Source organism: Dermacentor andersoni, chromosome 6, assembly GCF_023375885.2.
Source record: "Dermacentor andersoni chromosome 6, qqDerAnde1_hic_scaffold, whole genome shotgun sequence".
Taxonomy (NCBI): Eukaryota; Metazoa; Arthropoda; class Arachnida; order Ixodida; family Ixodidae; genus Dermacentor; species Dermacentor andersoni.
The window spans coordinates 37,882,501-37,904,096 of record NC_092819.1 but is presented as its reverse complement, the minus strand read 5'-3'; the positions used below and the strand labels follow the sequence as shown (position 1 = coordinate 37,904,096).

General features: G+C 46.5%; 1 protein-coding gene across 3 annotated transcripts in view; it reads left to right on the top strand.

Moving 5' to 3' along the window:
* The window catches only part of LOC126521915 (uncharacterized), a 227,000-nt gene that overhangs the window by 46,996 nt on the left and 158,408 nt on the right, over positions 1–21,596 (top strand). For 2 of the 3 annotated variants that reach the window (XM_050170658.3, XM_050170656.3), the window contains exon 2: positions 6,670–6,834. In XM_050170658.3, coding sequence (XP_050026615.1) covers positions 6,670–6,834 — 165 coding nt within the window. Of the gene's footprint in view, positions 1–6,669; positions 6,835–21,026 lie in introns of those variants that run through there. The other variant, XM_055066174.2, reaches the window with a different exon arrangement.

The window sequence follows — 21,596 nt, the reverse complement described above, 5'->3', positions numbered from 1 at the left end:
GTAGTCCGGAGCAGACCACCATCAGCTGCAATATATATATATATATATATATATATATATATAAAAGGAGAATTCGTTTTTTCTCCGCACCCACTGCGCCAAATTTGGTGAAGTTTGTTGCATTTAAAAGAAAAATTTAACATCTAGTGACTGTTGGTCTTGTATTTTTTATTTAGGTCGTCATTTTTTTACAAAATATTGGCAAAAATCGCAATTTTCAGAAAACGAAACTATCTAGTTTACAACTTCGTAACTCAGCAATGGAAAAAGATATCATAATTCTGTGAATTGCATCTCATAGTACATCTAAAGCGGACAAAGTTGATGTGTTACACTTGAATTAAAAAAATTAATCATGTGTAAATACAGCTTTTGCAGAACCCTTGTATACAACGAAACAAATTCACGTAATATATAAGTTGACGTATAGAATTTGTCCGCTTTGAATGATCTAATGGATGCCGTTTACAGAACCGCGATATCTGTTTTTGATGGAGCGCTATTAATTTGCAAACTTCGTACTTCTATTCTTTTTCAATCTCTTGAATTTGTGAAAAATCTTTCAACAACATGCAGACCATAAATCGAAATTCCGCTTCCAACAGTCACTAGAATTTAACTGTCTTTCTCAAATGCAACAAATTTCGTTAAAATCAGTCCAGGCGTTATCTCAGAAAAGTGTTTTTGCGTTTCACATGTATAGGCCGCGTCGGAGTTGGGCCGAAGCTCCAAGTCCAAAGCCAACGACCACGCAAGGAACCCAAGAAATGTTGAGCGACCCGATGCTATGCATATGTCATTTGATTGCTTGTTTAGGATTGTATTATTTTAACGTTGAAGTTGAATGAAGACACATTTCGTTATGTTGTATAGCCTTTATTTTAGATCATGCAGCCATTAATTACACGCACATACTCACACACTCACACTTTCACGGACGACTCTACACTTGCACTGTTCGTCTGGGTAGCGTGGCGTTCTCCCATTGGTCGAGAGCACGACTTTGTTCCCATTGTTCTTATCGGCACAACTGCGAATGTAAGCTCTAGTGTTCTGCGCAGATGTGCAAGCTGGATTTCCTGCAGTGCGTTTTCGGCGCTCACGGACGAATCAGTGAGACATAGAAAACTTCACTTTAATAACAGTTCCTTCGGAGACAAGCCGTCAGGATACAGGTGATATGTGGTAATTTGTCGCTAATTAACTAAAATAATTAATTAATATTTTGAAATTGAATTTCAGCGGGCTCATCGAGAAGGGGAATTGAAGACGGCTCTCCATACAAGCCATATCAACCTTCGGATCTCGAAAAATGCGATTGCCCGCGGAAATACGGCACGACGAATTCGGGCTATTTGAGCGCACGAAACCGAAACTGGAAGCTGCAGCGAGCGCAAAGCCGCGCCCCTCGAGGCGACGTTGCTTACGTCACCCAGCAGGCAAGCAGTCAGCGCACTGCGAGCACGGAGCCGTTCTTGCAGCCGCTAAACTTGCACGAAAAGCCGACGTTCGATTTCGTCTCTCGTGATTGTCCTATGTAGGCCGTGCCGATATCGCGGCCTAGGCCAATCTAGGCCAATCGCGTGAGGCGAAACCGCACGTCGGCTTTTCGAAACCGAACGTCGGCTTTTCGAACGCGCACGAGATAGCGGGATGGTTGCACTTGGCTGGCTCGCGTTTTGAAGGGGTCGCATAAAAGTGGCTGTAATTAGCAATTTGTGGCGCTCTCGAGGAATCGAGGCCTCGAAACGTAATTATGGTGTCGACAGCTACCTAAAAAAGCAAAAAAAAAAAAAAAGCTGTACCTAAATTTTAATGCCTGTATACTCCATGAACACCTGAGGAAGGAGCTCAGCTGGCGCCGCAACTCGGTTTCCATAGAAGTCATTTGTTTGGACAGATATGCCATAAACAATATCAATAATTAGGCCAACTAGACAGGCTAATTCTGTCAAAATATTTGGCTTATAGAGTCTAATCAGTCTGCATACTCTAAACGCTTTGCACTTGCCCTGTGTACGCGTACGATGCTTCACATGCATTTCCTCGACAGCAGAGTCGTTGCCAGGACAACCTATGTTGGCCCCTCGGTGGGGTCAAATCTGGTTTTTAGATCGAGCCTGGCTTGGTAACTTTGTTTCATAAGAGGAAACTTTACCTCGGGATCTCCTACGCGGGAGCGGAGAAGTGAGAGAGAGAGAGAAGTTTAATGATACGAAATGCTGAGAGGTCGGCCTGAGGTATATTCCTCTAGCCAGCTACTCGGCATTGGGGTAAGGGGAAGAGGGAAAGAAAGAGGGAAGAGGTGCATGATGGGTGACGATGACGATAGAAGGAAGATGTAGAACATATCGCAAGCAATTTGGCATGCTCAAAGTCTGCAACCCAGGCCCGTAGTTTTTAAAAAGTTCAGTAATGCCTGAATGGCCTTGAAACTCGATTGAGCATCTGGCCAAGGGCCTAAAATAACGTCCTCCGACAACGGTGCGCTGTCGAGACGCGTAAGGTCGTTGTCCAACCTTTCACGCTCTTCCACGTACTTAGGGCAGTCACAAAGCACATGACCTATAGTCTCAGTCACATTGCACACCTCACAGTGTGGAGACTCGGTGCGTCGCATGAGGTGCACGTATCCGCGCGTAAACGCTACCCCCAGCCTTAGTCTGTGCAGAAGACTGGCACAGCTTCGTTGAATTTTCGGTGGTAGCCTAAAATTCATGGCAGGGTCCAATCTCTGGAGTCGTCTGTGGCGATTATCCGGATTGTCCCAGTGCTTTCCTGTCAATTTTCGGATGACACTGGAGAGGAGACAGTTGGCGTCCGCTCTTGAAAAAGGAATTGAAAGCAGTGACTCTCGTTCTTCGAGTGCTTTCTTCGCTTCGGCGTCGGCCAGTTCGTTGCCCTGTATACCACAGTGACTGGGAATCCACTGAAATGTGATGTGGTGGCCGTTTTCTTGCGCTAAAGTGTAGAGCTCGGCAGTTTGAAGAGCCAACACTCTGTAAGCGCTTTCTTTCAACACCACTCTAAGTAGTTGAAGAGCCGATTTGGCGTCGCTGAAGACTGTCCATATTTGAGGAGGCTGTCGCGAAATATATTGAACGGCCTCTCTGATTGCCACTAGTTCCGTAGATGTTGAAGTCGTCTTGTTATGCAGACGAAACCGTCGAATGACTTGATGCGCAGGCACGATGAAAGCCGCACCAGACGCATACGACGATACCGATCCGTCTGTATACACGCTCACCGAGTAGTCATATTCTTTCGATATATATTCAAGTGTTAAATGTCTGAGGCCGACGGTAGGTATTCGCGATTTTTTAGAAATTCCCGGAATAGATAAACGTACCGGTATTTTGGACATTACCCATGGGGGCATATGTGGAAGGTCAGCCGGTGCAAAGTATGCTGGTATGGCAGATTCTTGCCACTTAACGGCTCTTGAAAAAGTGGAGTCCGGCCGTATATCGGGTAATGTCGATAAGGGATGGCGTCCATGACGACAGAGCAGTCGCAGGAATACTCGAAGAGGTTCGCATCGTAGATAGACAGGTAAAGGGGTGACGCGAGCCTCCTCAATTGTTCCGTGGGTTGAGGTGCAACGTGGAACACCGAGACATGTTTTCAGTATCTGTGCCTGGGCACTTTCCAGCGTGCGTAAACATGACGGGCTCATACCTGATAAAACTGGCAGGCTATACCGAATGTATCCGACATAGAGAGCCTGGTACAGCCGGAGTAGCGAACGCTCAGATGGACCCCACTTCATACCGGCCAGAAAGCGAAAAACTTGAGCAAGCCCAGTTAATTTTTTTCTTTAACATTGCCACATGTTTCGACCATGAAACACCGCGTTCAATGACAACCGGAGAAGTGGTTTTGCTTTGCATTGACTGAGCTGATTTCGGTGAGATTTGTGGCATTCAAAAGAAAACGCCTAAACTATATCGGGTGTCGGAGTCAGATTTCACGTTACTTAGGTGCTCACGATCATTATTAAAACTGCCGAACATCCAAAGAAAAAGAAAGAACATCATGTTTTACATGTAACTGAATCAATCACACTAAAACAGTTAGGACTTTCAAAGACGGACAAAATTGACATATTATACATGGTGTTCTTTTTTTTTTTTAGCTGCACCAAATTTTTTATAACAGAACTGCAATGTACCCCGAACGGTTCCCAAGCCCGGACTGCCCTCTGTGTGGTGATTATACGGACTTCGAACATGTCCTGTGGGGCTGCGCCTCTGCCGGTCCCCCCTTTCACCCAAGAGGAAATGATGAAGCTAATTAGGGACCTCTCAAATCCTGGCAGTCCAGAGGGCTCGCGAGAGGGCCGTCAGGTTTCACCTGATGGTCCCCGAGTGGGCCTAGCCAGGTGACATTGAGTTTTGCTTACGTCAATAGTGGACCAAATAAAGTTTTTTTTCACTCTCACTCACTCACTCACTCACTCACTCACTCGCTCACTCGCTCACTCACTCACTCACTCACTCACTCACTCACTCACTCACTCACTCACTCACTCACTCACTCACTCACTCACTCACTCACTCACTCACTCACTCACTCACTCACTCACTCACTCACTCACTCACTCACTCACTCACTCACTCACAACGGAACTGCTTGTTGGCCTAGTTGGTGCTTGGTAAAAGCTGCCCGTGTTTTCTTCTATGTGTCTTCCTTTTATGTGTGTTTTAACTTGCGGCAAAAAAACATGTCTGTTACCAAATTTTTTATAATTAGAAAAATATAAATCACGGTAACACTGTGTTTACCATTTGAGTGTACGGATTAGCAGCCTCTAGATATGGATCAATTTCCGCAATTACGTGCGTGATTAGCGAAGTTACGGTACTCAACTTTTTTAATTATCAACAATAGGTGGCTACAGAAAATTAGTACTTTGGGGCCCTTCCTCGACACTACCTATCCCGACGATCAAATTCTGAATAGCGGTGTTCATGTCAGAGCTACATGAACAATTAGTTCCCCTTGGAAGGCTCTTTGAAACCGAAACTGGCTGGCGAAAGAGCTCCTGTGTCGTCGATGTCACAGGCGCTCAAATCATAATTAATCAATATCATAAGAAGCCAACAAACACTGACACCAAGGACAACAGAGGGGAAATTACTTGTGCTTAATTAATGAAATAAAGAAACGATAAATTAATGGAAATGAAAGTAGATGAAAAAATAACTTGCCGCAGGCAGGGAACGATCCCACAACCTTCGCATTTCGCGTGCGATGCTCTACCAATTAAGCTACCGCGGCACCGTTTCCCCATCCACTTTCTTGGGTATTTATGTTTCCTAGTAGAACCCTGGGAGTGTTAGCCAACGCCATTACTCACAGTCTTTGGCGGCGGATGTGGAACATCCTTTCTGCCGCAGGCTTCACGAGAACGTGATCTTTTTGGGTGAAGGCAACCGGTCAATAAACCCACACATGCCACCTGAAGTTATCAATGTTGCCGGATTCGAGACCCTCGTTATGTAATAAACGAGAAGAAAGGCGGTTCACCGAGGGGCCTGATTTTTATTAGTCATATCATAAGAAGCAGGTTCCCACCTGCGGCAAGTTGTTTTTTCATCCACTTTAATTTCGATTAATTTATCGTTTCTTTATTTCATTTATTAAGCAAAAGTAATTTCCCCTATGTTGTCCTTGGTGTCAGTGTTTGTTGGCTTCTTATGATATGAGTAATAAAAATCGCGCCCCTCGGTTACTGAACTGTGTTTTGGTGCTGATGTCCGTAGAGACACTCTCAGTGTATTTGTGACGTGTTCGTGTGTGTATAATGCCTGTTGATACTTTCCTCTTGTTTGTTATTCTTTTTTTATTGTTGCTTGAGTAACGAATTTGCGATTTTAGCACAGCCGGCTCTAACCCAGCATACCCTCCAGTTTATTTTACACCTGAAATTAAAGATAAATGTTTTTGTTAAGCATATTTTTAACTGTGCCAGCTCCGTGTTCTACGTTTACTCCAGGCACTTAAACATTTACTGAAAGTCATCTCTTGTTCAGCAACGCTGGGTATGGCTTACGAAAGATTATGGATGACCTGAATCACCATAGCGTAGAAGTACCGTTAAAGAATTTGCTGAGACATAGGTCTAGCGCTAGCAAGACTAACGGAAGAAAAGTTGGGACAGGACAGAGTGCTAGACAGCCTATGCCACAGCAAATGCATCAACACAAACTAGCCCAACTTTCTGCATTAAGTATCGTTAAAGATTAGTACGATAGAAAACTAAAGTTCATTAGTCTGGCGAATGAACAAGAGCTCGTGATTGGCGGTCAGCCTTCTGAAGTTATGATGGAGTACACTTGTTCAAGCCGAGCATAGTCACAGTTGATACAGGATATGACATTGTGTACGCTCTAAGATTCTGTTACGTTGGTGTTTTGGGCCAATAAGAGAGGCCGTAGCAGCTGCGTGGGCCAATCAGAGCTCACAAGATGGCGAAATGTGACGAAATTTGAAATGGTCCGGAGTAACGCACCCTAATCGGCTAGAATCAAGCGCCCAGGCAAATAATAACGTGTTGGAGCACACATAGTAGATATTATGACGTCATGAACAGCAGCTTACGATACATTCTCGAAAATAAATTAAAGAAAAAGTATGTAAAGAGTATACTTTGCGCTCTGTTTGCAGATGAGCCAGAGCTCCGTCGGATCGCGAAGCAACTGCAGGAGGTCATTGTGAAACTCAATTCGACACTGGTGACCCTCCTGCGACAGCGAGACCGGCAGCTGAACCGCAGGGGCCACCACTACGACCTCGTCACGGCCGTCCTGCAGGCGGTGTCGCTCAAGAGACGTGAGTGACTCAGCACAATATAACTTTGTGGTAGAGCGCGTTGTTCAAACGCTTTCATTTGCGCGAAAAAGTACGCAGGGTAAAATTTGTCCCCTATAGCTTGGAAATAATAAATTATTGTATCTTGATTCTGACTGCCACCTCGAGCCATTGAAGGTGCGATTCAACGAGAAACTTTCAAGCATGGTCATCAACCCTTTGAGGCACTAGTACTAAAATGTTAAAATATTTCTTTTTTAGTGTACTGTAAACAATTGGAATAAGCTACCTTTATCCCTTGTGACTGGCATTCAAACTATATATATTCTACATGTCTACGTTTGATGAACATTCTGGGCTTGCAAGATGCCCAATGATGGCGTATAGCATTTGTTAAAGAAAAATGCAGTTTCATTTCTTCAGAAACATTCTCGAATCGATCTCAGGCTGAAGGTTTCCGCGAACAGCATGAGAGGGACCAAGAAATATATCGTTAAAATAAATAAATAGTTAAATGGCTTGTAAACGATGGAACTCTTGTGCAATCAGAAATAACAGAATATGTATGCATACAGCGCATGGACACACGGTGAGCATAAATGTTAAACAATATCCACATTACAAAGCTTTATACGATACCAAATCAAAAAAAAAAAAAGAAAGAGAAAATCTGAGCAGTACACGTTTATGATCTCTCGAAATAGTGTTTTTAAAACTTTTGTTGTAATTTTATTTATTTATTTACTTACTTCAGATATATAAAATAGGAAGGTAGGCTATATACACGTTAGAGCCGGCTATCCAAAATCCCGAATTCGTTATTCAAGCAAGAACTAAAAACAGTAAAAGCAAGAAGGCCATTATTCACGCGTCACAAGCACACAAGGAGTGCACGGAAAGCACAAACCGGTACTTATAGAATGGCCACCCATCACACAGGAGTGAAAGAGCACGCGGAAGTTTTTCCCTGTATACACATAAAATGACAAGACCGCCGCAGCAATAAATAAAAAAAGGATCGCAATGTAGAGACCTTGCATTTGGCGCATGATAGCCTCAGTTGCTTATGCGCCATTAAACCCAACACAACACAACACAACACAACGTAGAGAATACGAGAAAAGGGACCCGGTTTTAGTGAGCCACAAACACATAAAGCCAATAGACAGTTACAACAAGGAAATCATAGAGGGAATCATTTGTTTGTTTGAAGGGGCCCTGAACCACCCCTCGGGCTTGGTGAAGTAACACAGTCCGCGGGTAGCAGACGCTGCTGTGAGCATCTCGGCCACGTTCTGCTGTCGTACGCGATCCGTGAAGCTCTCAAGCGAAGCGCGAAGTCACCTTTCTCTCAAACGCTCTCGTTTCAAAAACCCCATGATCCTCGCTCTTTTCTGTGTGCTCTATTTCGTCATAAAGCACACTCCAATACGCGGCTGCTATTGGTCGCTGCGCTCGGCTACACCGCGGCCGCCGCGAGGTGCCGCCACGAGTCCAGCGGCTAAGCGCACTGCGGCTCTCTGAGGACAGCCGCTTTTTGGCTTACGTTCAGCGCGGCATAGGCACCAAATCGGAAATTTGAACTGCGTGCCACGGTGACGTCTCCGCCGTAGCCTTCGTAGTGCAAGGCATTGGAGGAGGAAGGGGAGCACAGCTGATGCCGTGTTTGATTGCCGGTAACTCCGCTTCTGCTGAACGCATTAAGTGCTTTTTGCGGCAAAGTGGTTCTGAAATAGCCTATCTTCACTTCAAATGTCTTTTTCTACTTCGATAAAAGGTGGTTCAGGGCCTCTTTAAGCGAAATATAGAAATTATAAATGAATGAAAACAAAAGTTGACGAAAAAACAACTGACAGCAGATGGGATACGAACCCACATCTTCGCATTACGCGTGCGATGCGCTTGTCAATTGACCTACCGCGGCGCAGCTTTCCCGTCCACTTTCTTGAGTATTTATATATTTGCACTAGATTTAACTCTGGGATTGTCAGCCAGCGCCACGGCTCACGACCTTTAGAATAAAAACAGGAACAGCGCAACACAGGAAGAGCGAGTAAACAGGACAGAGCGCTGTGTCCTGTTTACTGTCCTGTGTTGTGCTGTTCCTGTTTTTATTCTAAAGATGAACCAACCGGCCTCATTGAACCCACTGCTCACGACCTTGGCGGCGAATGTAGAAGGTCCTTTTCGCCACAAGGTGTCACGTGGTGTGAACTTGGGACAGAGCAACTGGCCAATAAACTCTCGTATGCTATACCTGAAGACATGAAAGCTACCGGAGTTGCTCGTTATGTAATGTAATTTTTCTCATGCTTTCCTTGTTGTTTCTGTCTGTTGACTTTGTGTGCATTTAATATAAGGCACAGCACGTAATGTCACTTATTGGCAGTCCATAAGACAACAATCCATGTCACGAAACTGAATAAGAGTCTTGCAAGCTGTATGTGTACGTGTTTGTTTGATACTCATGGGGGCTTGTGTTTCGATTTAACTGGCAGCCAGAACGAAAACGCGGATTGAACGAGGTTTCGGTGGTACAAGACGATACATGATGCGTTTGCGCTATGAAATTTTTGTGCAAGGTCCGGACTTTTTTTTACTCTGCAATTTTTTAATGCTTTTAACCTTATTCTCAATGAGTCTTCGATAGATCGAGTTCACTTATGTCCTCCAGTTACATTATTTACCGAGTAGTACTTGTTAGTTTTATACGCGAGAAGAATAAGGGGATCCCAGAGGTTCGACTTTGTGTTAATTAAACCACACGAAGGAAAAATGCAACGAAGCCAGGGAAAGCACGGGACAAATTAATTGTTGTGTTTAGCTGAACTGTAGAAATAGCTAGGAAATAAGGCACATGTGTGCTAGATGTAACCGTGCCAGTGCTGGCGAGCGCACTTCCAGGGGTCCCCCCTGCGGCAACTTGTCTTTTCGTCTGCTTTAGTTTCCCATTTTCCTTATTTACATTTATTTTAAATTTATCACATTTAAACTAAACGCAACAATTAGTTTCACCAATGCTTTCTCTGGCTTCGTTGTCTGTTTTCTTAATGTTGTTTGTAACCGTAAATTTTATGTCTCCTCCGGTGCTTTCTTCTGACAGCAACCCTATAGTTGACTTGCTGTAGTCCACCTTTCTTTGTGCCTTCTGTTCTGTGAGATTCATCCGATTATACAGTTGATTTGCCCATATACTATACCTCAGGTGGCCGTCGTACCCCTTGTCAGCCTGTTTCTGAGTCTTTTTCTGCATTAAACCTAGTTCGAAGTGAATGATCACCGCTGATACAAACAGGCACGCGACGAGCACAACTCTCGTGTCTCCCAGTAATTCTGTCTCCTTGTACGTGTGGCGGTCGTTTACTTTGCGGCCAGCTACAGTTACCGACATCTGCACAATAATGTGCCCTGCAGTGGGTTCATCGGATACTCCATGCTTCAGGAATGTGCGGCGGCAAGTGCTATCATTACTGAACGGTGAGGGGCGTTCATCAAAGTTCGTATTTTCACCACGAAAGAGGAACAGAGATTCAGCGATGAGGCTCGAGTGGTAGTTTAGTCTCAGCCCGCGCCCACGTTGTAACCTGCTGCGCTATTTGTTCGACAGTTATTCCGGTCAGCGAGCACTGGCGCCTCCACTTGGGCGTCCAAATTGTGTTTCAACAGAGAGCGACGGTCGGCCACTCCGTTCTTCGTTGCCGTGGCTGGCTCGGTCGCATTAAGATCGCCCGCGTCATTTCGCGAGTGTTGACAAAAAATTTAAGGTAAATTAAATTCTGGGGTATGACGTGCCAAAACCACGATTTAGTTATGAGGCACGCCATAGTGCGGGACTCCGGATAAATTTTGACCACCTGGGGTTCTTTAAGGCGCATCCAATGTACAGTGTACACGGGCTTTTTCGCTCTCCAGCGGCTCCAGTGTCCGCCGTGGTCGGTATTTGATCCTGCGGCCCCGTGCATAGTTGCGCAGCCGCCACCGCGGCAGGTCATCTCGAGAGTGTCAAGCTATGGCACTGCCGGCGACCACCGCCGTGCTTTAACCAACTTTCCCTATGGACGCTACTATTCTTGTTTGGATGTCCTGGGGGTGTCACGCGGTATACTCTATAGGACGAAATTTTTTATGTTCTGCAAGAACTAGAGAGGAGTGCGCTCATTTTCGTTTCTGTCGTGTACGCAAATATCTAAATTAAGGTACCATTAATATGAACTTTATGAACACACTTTGTAAGTGAACCGTTTTCTATAACCTTGACGAGGGCGTTGACGTTCGGCCTTATTGACACATCTTCACAATTTCATAACACAAAAGCCGCAGAGACGGGCAGGGTCTGTGTGCGCGTGTGCGTGCGTGCTTTTTTCGCAGTGAACTCGTTAATACGTTCTTCAACGCCCATTGAAGTCCTTGTTCTAGCAGCTTTCAGGTGCGTCGTTACACTGTTGCTTATTTATTTTTTACTCATTCTGACAAATGTATCGAAAAAAAAGTAACCAATATGCGCAATGCAGCAACAAATTTGCATTAGAAAGGAAGTGACCTATGAAGTCAAGTGCGACCGAGAGTGTATCCGAAAGTTGACATAGAGATACGACCAAATCACTGTGTGTCCGAACTCGGCGCTTGCTGAGCTGCCGAAACTGCGGGTTCGTGGGTGGGGAAGAGTGCACGAGCGAGAGTGTTCAGCCAACGGCGATTCACGCTTCAGCCTCGAGATTCGAGGCTTAATGAGCTACGAAGAAGTTGGGGGGCCTAATATAGCTGCGAGGCTCTCAGTAGTGCTGAGCCGCCAGGCCCACTTCAAAGCGCGTGCCGCGGCGCGCTACCGAATGTAGCAGTTGGACGCGCTGTCACACTTTATAACGGCTTAAACCAGGGCGCGCGACCGCACCGGTTGCAAGCAGCGCTATACGTATAAGCTGAGAGAGGGCTGTTGCATGTATATACTTGTGCCAGCGTGAAGTGGAATATAGTTCATGGTCACAACCATGGCAACATACCCTTAAGTTATGACAAGAGCGATATCATCATCATCAGCCTGGCTACGCCCACTGCAGGGCGAAGGCCTCTCCCATACTTCTCCAACTACCCCGGTCATGTGCTAATTGTGGCCATGTTGTCCCTGCAAACTTCTTAATCTCATCCGCCCACCTAACTTTCTGCCGCCCCCTGCTACGCTTCCCTTCCCTTGGAATCCAGTCCGTAACCCTTAAAGACCATAGGTTATCTTCCTGCTCATTACATGCCCATGCCCATTTCTTTTTCTTGATTTCAACTATGATGGCATTAATTCGCGTTTGTTCCCTCACCCAATCTGCTCTCTTCTTATCCCCCCTTAACGTTACACCCATCATTCTTCTTTCCATAGCTCGTTGCGTCGTCCTCAATTTAAGTAGAACCTTTTTCGTAAGCCTCCAGGTTTCTGCCCCATAGGTGGGTACTGGTAAGACACAGCTGCTATACACTTTTCTCTTGAGGGATAATGGCAACCTGCTGTTCATGATCTGAGAATGCCTGCCAAACGATATGGTTAGGCGTAAACTGCTTAGCAATATATCATATTTCTCACAGCGGCCTCATTCCCACGAATTTGCTATAAATTCTGGATCATAGACACATGATACCTTTACCGTTACGCACACTATGTTTACTGCCAGTGGTTTTCGGACTGTCGCTGTGAGCAAGTCGCACGCTGTCTTTTTTTTTTATTTTCTGTTTCACTGCGCAAGCAATGTCTGATGGGGAACCGAATTTTATGGTAACGCTGTAGTAGATGCAACGGTCAGCGTGCGAGAGATAGAGATGTCGAGAGAGAGAGAGAGAGAGAGAGAGAGAGAGAGAGAGATGTCGCCTTTCTCAGGCGATCGAGACTGTTATAGTTGAAGATTTAGATGTATAATGGAGCAGCAACACTGAGAGTTATGCCATTGAAAAGGCCACTTTCTGCATGTCATCTGTAGGAGGAAATATTGACTCCAGGTGTCCGAAGGCTAAGCTATATACCGCTCAAGGCAAAGAAGAGCGCGGATGGCCCTGTTTTCCATAGTCTTGAGGTGACAGTGCGCCTATAGCGGCCGTAATGGAAAGAAACGGTTTCTGCGACGGGGCTGCTGGGCCAACTATTCTGTCCGCGCACCCCGTAGCTGTATACTCGTGCAAAGTGATATTGACTGCGCTGGGAGATGGTTGTAGTTCTCCTTTCTGTTGGTCCGGCGCTGTGCTGCCATTGCCCAGGGCGATCGCGGATTTTGGGCGTTGAATTCTTGCCGGAACGTTTTCCATTTCAATTTAAACGCCGCAGCATGTCCAGTGGCCTTTCAGTAACTATTATGTAGCAGCGAGGACGAGACTTTATTTCAGCCTCGTCCCTTTGTCTCTGTACTCGCTACCGGAAGTACGCTCGTTTTATATGCGCTTTACACGTGCATTTTCTTGCCTGCATGCATTTTCTTCTTCTACTTCTCTCTCTCTCTCTGTTTTAACTTGTTGTATATGTGTTGCATAGCATTTTTGTTTACTTTGCGGTTGTTCGTTATTAATGTTTAATACGTTCGTGTTATTATGAATATTTTGCGCACATATCTAAGCCGTACTTAATACATGTGTTTTTCACATTTAACATTTCATTACCGCGATTTTATCTCTGTTCATATGTCTGTTAACCCTTTCCGTTGGCTTTCAAATATTTAATGAATCCATATTTTATGCGTACTGCATTGTAAAAATATAATAATAATAAAAATAAAATTAATAAAGAAGCTGCTGTATTCTGGAGTCAAGCTCTGCACTGGAACGAAACAATCGTAGATATTGGCATCCCGTCAAACGTCACTTTGCTGTGAATGAACGCTTCAATAGTACGAGTTGGTAAAAAGCAACCAAAGACACCTGCGTGAGACTTCCGACTCTCAAGTTCGCCGTATCTGACGCTCTCGGTCGTTCCAGCGATGTATCAAAAGGCTCGCACTTGAATATTTTGAAACCAGTTAGAAAAAAAAAAAAGAAGACTGGCATTTTCACAGTCAAAGCTTGTCTCACGATTCCCCGTACGCTCATTTCGAAGGCCTCTTATTACAGTACCGATTCTGTCAAACACGCTAAATAAAAGTAAGATGAGGTGCACCATGGGAAGAGTTAGAGAAAAACAAAAACCAAGTGAAGACAAGCTACGAATGTGGTGAATATTAGTTACCCAGAATTTTTCTTGTGAGTGCTGCCAGTGTTTCAAATATTTCTTTGCTGATTTTCTCGGAACCTATATGTAACGAATTGGTTCGTGTCTTATTTAAAAGGTCGAGGTGTTGCCTCGGTTCCAGAAATGAACAAAGCCAACTGCAACTTAAGACGCTCAAAAAACACACTTTATAAAACAGAAATCAAAGCAGTGGCAAACAGCGTTGTGACGTTGAGTCCACAAAATCTCAACATCGATTGACAAGAAGGGCATCACGGCGCGGAAGTGCAGAGTTAGGATGGATAGTTGGGCGTGTTGGTTGAGCATGATCTGAAATGAAGGCGCTAAAACGACGGTGGACGAAGAAGGGACACACACACACACACACACACACACACACACACACACACACACACACACACACACACACACACACACACACACACACACACACACACACACACGCACACGCACACGCACACGCACACACACACACAGGAGGAGGAATAAACTTTTATTGTAGAACCAGCACTTTATGATGGCCGGGCCTAAGCCTCCCACGAAGGGACGTCGAGGGCTTGCCTCGCCGCCGCCTCGCGGGCGTGCTGGGTCGCCCAGGTTTGGTCGTCGAGGGCGGAGCTCCGCAGAGCCTCATGCAACCTCGACGAGTAAGTCGTGGTGTTAGTCTGGGTGTATTGTGCTGGGCACTCCCATAGCATATGCGGAAGTGTAGCCGGGTGAATTCCACAGCACCGGCAGTTGGGGGTAGTGTAGACGTCCGGAAATATAAGGTTGAGGCGGGCGGGTGAAGGGTACGTGTTTGTTTGTAGTAGACGCAGGGTGGTAGCCCGCGCCCGGCTGAACTTTGGGTGAGGCGGGGGGAAGATTCGGCGACTGAGGTAAAATGCCTTAACGAGATCGTTATAAGTTGTCAGATTGTCCCTGGTGCCCAACTCATCTCCAGTGACTCCGGCGCGGTTGACTAGGCCTCGCGCAATGGAGTGGGTGACCTCGTTGAGATTGGGGAGGTGTGGGTGGGCAGGGCCGGCATGGACCGGGGTCCATGTTAGGGAGATTATGCTGTCTTTAGAGTGTGGTGCCTGGCAGAGGATGCGAAGAGCTTGGGGAGAAATACGGCCTTTGCTGAAGTTAGTAACGGCTGAGCGAGAGTCACAAACTATGGTGTGACAGGTGGGATCTAAAGTGGCCAGGGCGATGGCCACTTCTTCAGCCGTCTCTGCAGCGGGGGTAGTGACGCTGCAGGCGTGGTGTAGGACTCCATCGCGTGTGGCGACGGCCACAAATCGTGTGCCATGGGAGTATTGGGCTGCATCAACAAATGTGACGCCAGGTACGTGGGCAAGGGCTTTTATGATAGCTCCGGCCCGAGCTTGGCGCCGGGCCCTGTTATATTCAGGGTGCATATTTCTAGGAATCGGGTCTATGTAGATCCAGCTACGGATGTCGTTCGGGATCGGTTGTTTGGGGCCCTGTTGCTGATGGTAGGTGAAGCCAAGCGTGGACAGAATAAAGCGCCCCGTTTCAGTAAGGGTGAGCCGTTCAAGCTGAGAGCGTTGTTGGGCTTCAATGAGTTCGGAAAGGTTGTTGTGAACTCCCAGTTGGTTGAAGAGTCCAGTGCTGGTGCAATGTGGGAGACCAAGTGCTTGCTTGTAGACCCCTCGTATGAGGGTGTCGAGCTTGTTTTGCTCAGCCCGGTACCAGTTGAGGTACGCAGCAACGTAGGTAATGTGGCATATGACAAAGGATTGGACGAGTCGGAGAAGGCTTTCTTCTTTGAGTCCTCCGCGTCGGTTAGATATACGTTTAAGAAGTCGTAGGGTGTTTTGAGATTGCGCACAGATCTTGTTGAGAGCCAAGGCGTTGGAGCCGTTGGTAGAGATGGTGAGACCGAGAACCCGGATACTAGGGACGTGTGGGATAGGACTGCCATCTTGAAGGCGTAGGGTGATGGCGTCACAGGGTCGGTGATCAGATTGGTGTTTGGGAGGGCGACCCCGCTGAATGGGCTTGTATAGCAGAAGCTCCGATTTAGCCGGCGAACAGCGCAGTCCGGTCCCTTGGAGATAGGCTTCAACCGTGTCAATCGCCGTTTGGAGGGCTGATTCCACTTGACCATCACTGCCTCGGTACGACCAGATGGTGATGTCGTCGGCGTAGATGGTATGGTTGATATTGTCGACTTGCTGTAGTTGCTTGGCAAGGCCAATCATGACTAAGTTAAAGAGCATGGGAGAGATAACTGAACCTTGCGGGGTGCCTTTGCTGCCAAGGGGAAGCTGGTCTGATCGTAAATCCCCGGCCGAGAGGGTAGCCGTGCGATTGGAGAGAAAGTCACGGATGTAATTGTAGGCTCGCTCTCCCAGGTGGAGGTTGGAGACCTGGTCAAGGATAGCTGCATGGGAAATGTTATCAAAGGCTTGAGTGAGGTCGAGTCCGAGAATGGCTTTCATGTTACGGGAACGATTGTTTAGCACTTGATGTTTGAGCTGCAACATAGCGTCTTGAGTAGAAAGGTGAGGGCGAAATCCAATGATGGTGTGGGGATAGAGAGAGTTGTCCTCGAGGTGACTGTTGATGCGTGCTAAGAAGGCGTGTTCCATCACCTCGCCTACGCATGAAGTGAGGGAGATGGGCCTTAAGTTATTGAGGCTAGATGGTTTGCCAGGCTTTGGGATTAGCATAACGTTGGCAGTCTTCCAGGCGGCTGGATGGGCACCACTGCGCCAGCAATCGTTGATGTAGTCAGTCAGATGGGACACGGACTCGTCATCGAGATTGCGAAGGCTTTTGTTAGAGACCCCGTCTGGCCCTGGAGCAGAACGACCGTTAAGCTTGCGTAGAGCGGCATGTATTTCAGATACGCTGAAATCGGCGTCTAGTGTAGGGTTGGGGCTACCGATGTAATTGCTGTGTGGACTGACTTGTCCCCTGGAGATATATCTGGTGCAGAGGTAGTCAAGCACCTGTTGTGGACCTTGCTTAAGGGTCTCCGTATAAAGGAGCTTCTGCAGCCGATCCTGTTGGGTGGTGCGGGTGGTGGTACTATCAAGCAGATGTTTGAGGAGTTTTCCACGAGGAAGGGCGATGAAGTTGTCCATCCACCGTGTTACACAGCTCAGTCCATTGTTGCCGGCTGAGGGTTTGACAATGCTCCTCGATGGCTGTGTTCAGTTTGGAAATCTTACTTCTGAGGCGACGGTTTAGGCGCTGCCCCTTCCATCGAGCTAGGATGGAGGTTTTAGCCTCCAGAAGATGGGCGAAGCGGCTATCCATGCGTTCAACTGAGGCATCTGTAGTTACCACCCGAGTGGCCGTTTGAACATCAGTGCGTAGCGCTTGCATCCAGGTGTTAATGTCGGTAATGCCTTCTGCTGACGTGTACTAGACGTGTACTTTGCTGAAAGCATCTCATTTTGACGTGTGTTACGATTATCTGCAAATCTTTAATAGACATCCTGACGATTAGACCACCAATTACAAATAATTACAATTACAATATATATCTTCTTTAACGCTCGGATAAACGCTTTTACGTAGCACATATTGAGGAACTGAAAGCTGTATCGGGAGTATTTCATGGTGCTCTACAACTTTATCATCGACAATTGATTACTTAATAATACTAATCATGTAATTAGGCGGAATGCAAAAAATACTCTGAATATCTCCTAGCGACGGCAAACATGATCTTGGTGCTGCCTAGCTACGTGGCGTTGGCATATTGTTAAATCTCGGTGCATGATAGTTGGGACACCCTGTGTGTGTACGTGTGTGTGGGTTGTATATATATATGTCTGAATTCTTTTTTCTTTAAAAAATCTACGTCGGTACCTCGTCACACAACTTGCACAAAATTCGTAAACAAGTTGGTTATTTCTACACTTTATACACTTGACGCGCCTCAGTTAACCGTATTAAGTGTACTTTTTCTATGTATTTATTGTTGGAAGTCCCTCCCCAGTCTTTGACTATGGGACCTCCTAGAGTTACTGAAACTGAAACTGAAATCAGTGCGCAAAAGTGTCAGTGTTTATTTACTATTCATCAGCCTACTGCGATGTTCCCATCGAGAAGCACATTAGGTGGCAATCATTAATGACTGTCTCATATATGATATCGCACGCAGCTAAGTGTTGTTTTGTGGATGACAGTGGAGATACGTTACCTCGTGAAAGAACAAATTTGGCGGCAAAATATATTATTTGCACGAGCTCTACCTTTTTTTCGTACCATTATAGCAGGAGAATAGGCAAGAAAACGAAAATGGAAGCAGTGTTTGCGATAAATATAGCGTGTCACCTGCCATGTTCCAGGTGCTAATAATAATAGAAGCAACACATACCTCTCGCAAGAAGAGCAATGTTTTATTGCGGCTTGCGCCAAACACATAAGAACTATGCAAAGCAAGAATTGACACACCATTATGTTTAAATGATCCGGCCTAGGTACTGAACGTGATAATTACTCAACAAAATGATGACGTCGTCAAATTTTAATGAAACTTACATTGGGGTGGAGCTGTTAGAAATGCGCTCCATCTCTTAAAGCAATGCGTCAAGTATCTTCAAGGGCTCTGATATTTTTGGTAAGAATTCTGCAATTCAAAACCGTAACTGCATGGTCTATCGTTTAAGATACGCGGTAATTATTGTTCATAAAATTGCAACTAAGCGTTTCTCACTTTTCTCCCGAGGTTGGTTTAGGTTTAGCTGGCCTAAGGCAATACTTGTGAAATTTTCCCACAAGAAAACAAAAATTAGTGCATTAGAGAGTTAACAAATTTGTTCTGTTATATTAAGGGCACGAGAAAAGATATTGAAAGGGAAGAAAGGGCAATTATACGAGACAAACACTCAAAGAAAGAAACAAGCTAGTATATATATATATATATATATATATATATATATATATATAAAGAAAGACTGAAAGAAAACATTAAGAACACCGTATTTTTAATGTTTTAAAGTCAGCTTCTCCCTTGAAATAGTATTTAGAAGGCGAAGCACGCTTTCAAGGCGCACATCTTTAGAGGCTCACGTGTCACTCGTCACGCGGCGGCGTTAAGCAGCGCGCTCTTATTGCATTCTTAATGCACGGAGCAGGTGCAGCGGGTATTTAGCACGCAGATTTAGCGAGACGTGACACCTGGCCGCGGCCTTTCACGCCGGCGTAAAAGAAAACAGCCGCCGTCGTCAAATGGCCGGGGGGTGGAGAGAGAGAGAGTGTGTGTGTCGAGAGGAGGGAGGCGGGCAGCTTGTCTTTTGCGGTCGCCAAAGGAGCCCCGTCCTTCCATTGTCGGAGAAACGTGTCAGGCGCCCCTTTTTTTGAGCGCGCGGGGCGTGCCTAATTAGGAACCGTGTGGGCCATTGCGGGTGCGAGAGATGAAAGCATCTCTCCTCTATGCCTCGCGAACGGGTCTGGTTTTGACGCTGGGGTTTGTTCGCGTGATGTCCGCTGACACGACGGCGTGCCCCTATAGCGTTGAGCTAGGCTGCCGTTTCCGAAAGACACGCAGGCGCAAAATGAGTAAGAAATGAGCAAACGAGGCTGGCTCAGAACAATGTAAAACTTCACGTAAAACCCCAAGTAGGCTGTTTGAGGTAACAAAATATAAATAATAACAAAGCGAGAATAGCCAGAGAGTGTGAAAAAAGAAGAAGAAAACTCTGGCTTGGTTTGTTGCCTTTCGTCGGATGACCGCTATTTCCTTGTATTCAGCTACAGTTAATTTAAGGCGGCACGTTGTTTAAATAATTGTAGAAATAACTTTGTGTAAGAGTCAAAGCAACAATCTGGCCATGAGAAAAAGACAGATAAATAGATAGATTATTAGTTCCAGTGCGATATATATATATATATATATATATATATATATATATATATCGCCGCTGGCGTTCTTTAAGTGGCGCCCAAATTTATGTGAACGAGCGATTTTGCAATAGGGTGCTTCGTTGGAATGAGGCCACCGAAGCCAGTAAGAGAACCCGCTACCCCGACCACTTCGTTTGCGACCGCGCGGATATTGTCAATGGACTGATCTGTTTGTGCATGTGTTGTTGGATGAACAGGTGGATGGCAGAATGGTTGAATGGGTCTGCGAGGCAATATTGTTGTACGGCCGGATGGATCGTGTCGTCTGACGGGTGGGAAGGGGGACGAAGGTATCGGACGACCAATGAAGAAGGGTGTATCGATGGGGGCCCGCGATCAGACGTTACCAACCTCATTGAAATTTCCGTGTTTCCTCCACAAGTGTCCATTGGCATCTGTTTCTTCAGTTTATATTCTCTTTAGTTCGAAGAGCTCAGCATGATGACTGAACTCTTCGAATTACAATGATAATTCTGTTTCCTCACAAAAAAATAGGAGACGGAAGAGAGAGAGAGAGAGAGAGAGGGGGGGGGCGTTGCTGTGCTGATTTCTGAACGTGTTAGCAAGTGAATATATTTTAGAGTGAAAGTTTACAATGAGTAATTTAAAATTCTGATGGATATCGGTATCCGGAGTGAAATACTGCGCACATTATACGCAACCTACTCGGTAGTGGCGAGTTTCTTGCATGTCACGTGTGTCCCGACAAAACAAGTTTGGCTTGCTAGTGTTTGTTGTTTTGCCGTTCCTGTTCTTTTCGTTTGAGGTCGCAGTATGCTTTGTACAGACACCTTTACGAAGAAGGCAGCTGGCGAAGACTTCAAGATAGAAAAATGAAAACAAGCAAGCAAGCAATGCAGGATAGGTGCACGCAAGCAAGCAAACCGCACCCGTGTGGTCATACCTCTGAAGTCCGAATAACAAATAGAGAGCGAGAGAGAAGGAACAAAATCTACCAGACCATAGTCTCGCGTGTCTGGCTTCCACTTTAGCCCCGAAAATCGTTACGACTTCCTCAGCTGGTCGAAACGCTCCCGATCAATCTTGTGTCTGGATCCGGAGGAGGGGCAGCGGCGCACGGCAAATGAAGATCGGGGTAAAAAAGAAATGGGGGGCCATATGGTAAGAACAGGTATGGGACTGACGTGCATGCTGGAGGGCGAGTGGGTGTTGTGATGAGACGGGGGAAAGAGTTGCACGCGAATGGCGAGGAGCGGAAAAAGTCGATACGACGTCAGCGAACGGAAATGACGCCGCAGCAGTCGGCCGCGCCTCGCGCCGCTGTAGCTTCCGGAAGCAGCGGGTGTCTGCCGTCGTTGTCGCCGTTGTCGTCGTCGGGTGGGGAGCAGCGCCGTCGGCGGCGGCGTTCTCGCAGGGTGTTGCTGGCCGCCGTGGGTGCCGCCGTCTAGGAGGGGGGCCTTCGAGGCTCGCTCCCGAAGTAGCGCTGCTGCTGCTGCTGCCCGCTTTCTCCATGTGGCAACGGCGTCGTCGCAGGCGACGGTCAGAGACCCGTACTCGCCGCTAGGCCTACCCGGAGGCCCCTTCAAACTCCCGAATCGCTGCTGAAGCTGTCGTCTGTTCTTTCTCGGTTCTGGAAGCAGCGAGAACAGTTCGGTGTTTTGGGCTCCGGTCGGGCGAACCGGCTTACGGAAGAGTGCGAGGCCCTCTGTTTGTCGCGAGCGTTTGGCCGAGACTGTTGGCACCGATGGGCTGAAGC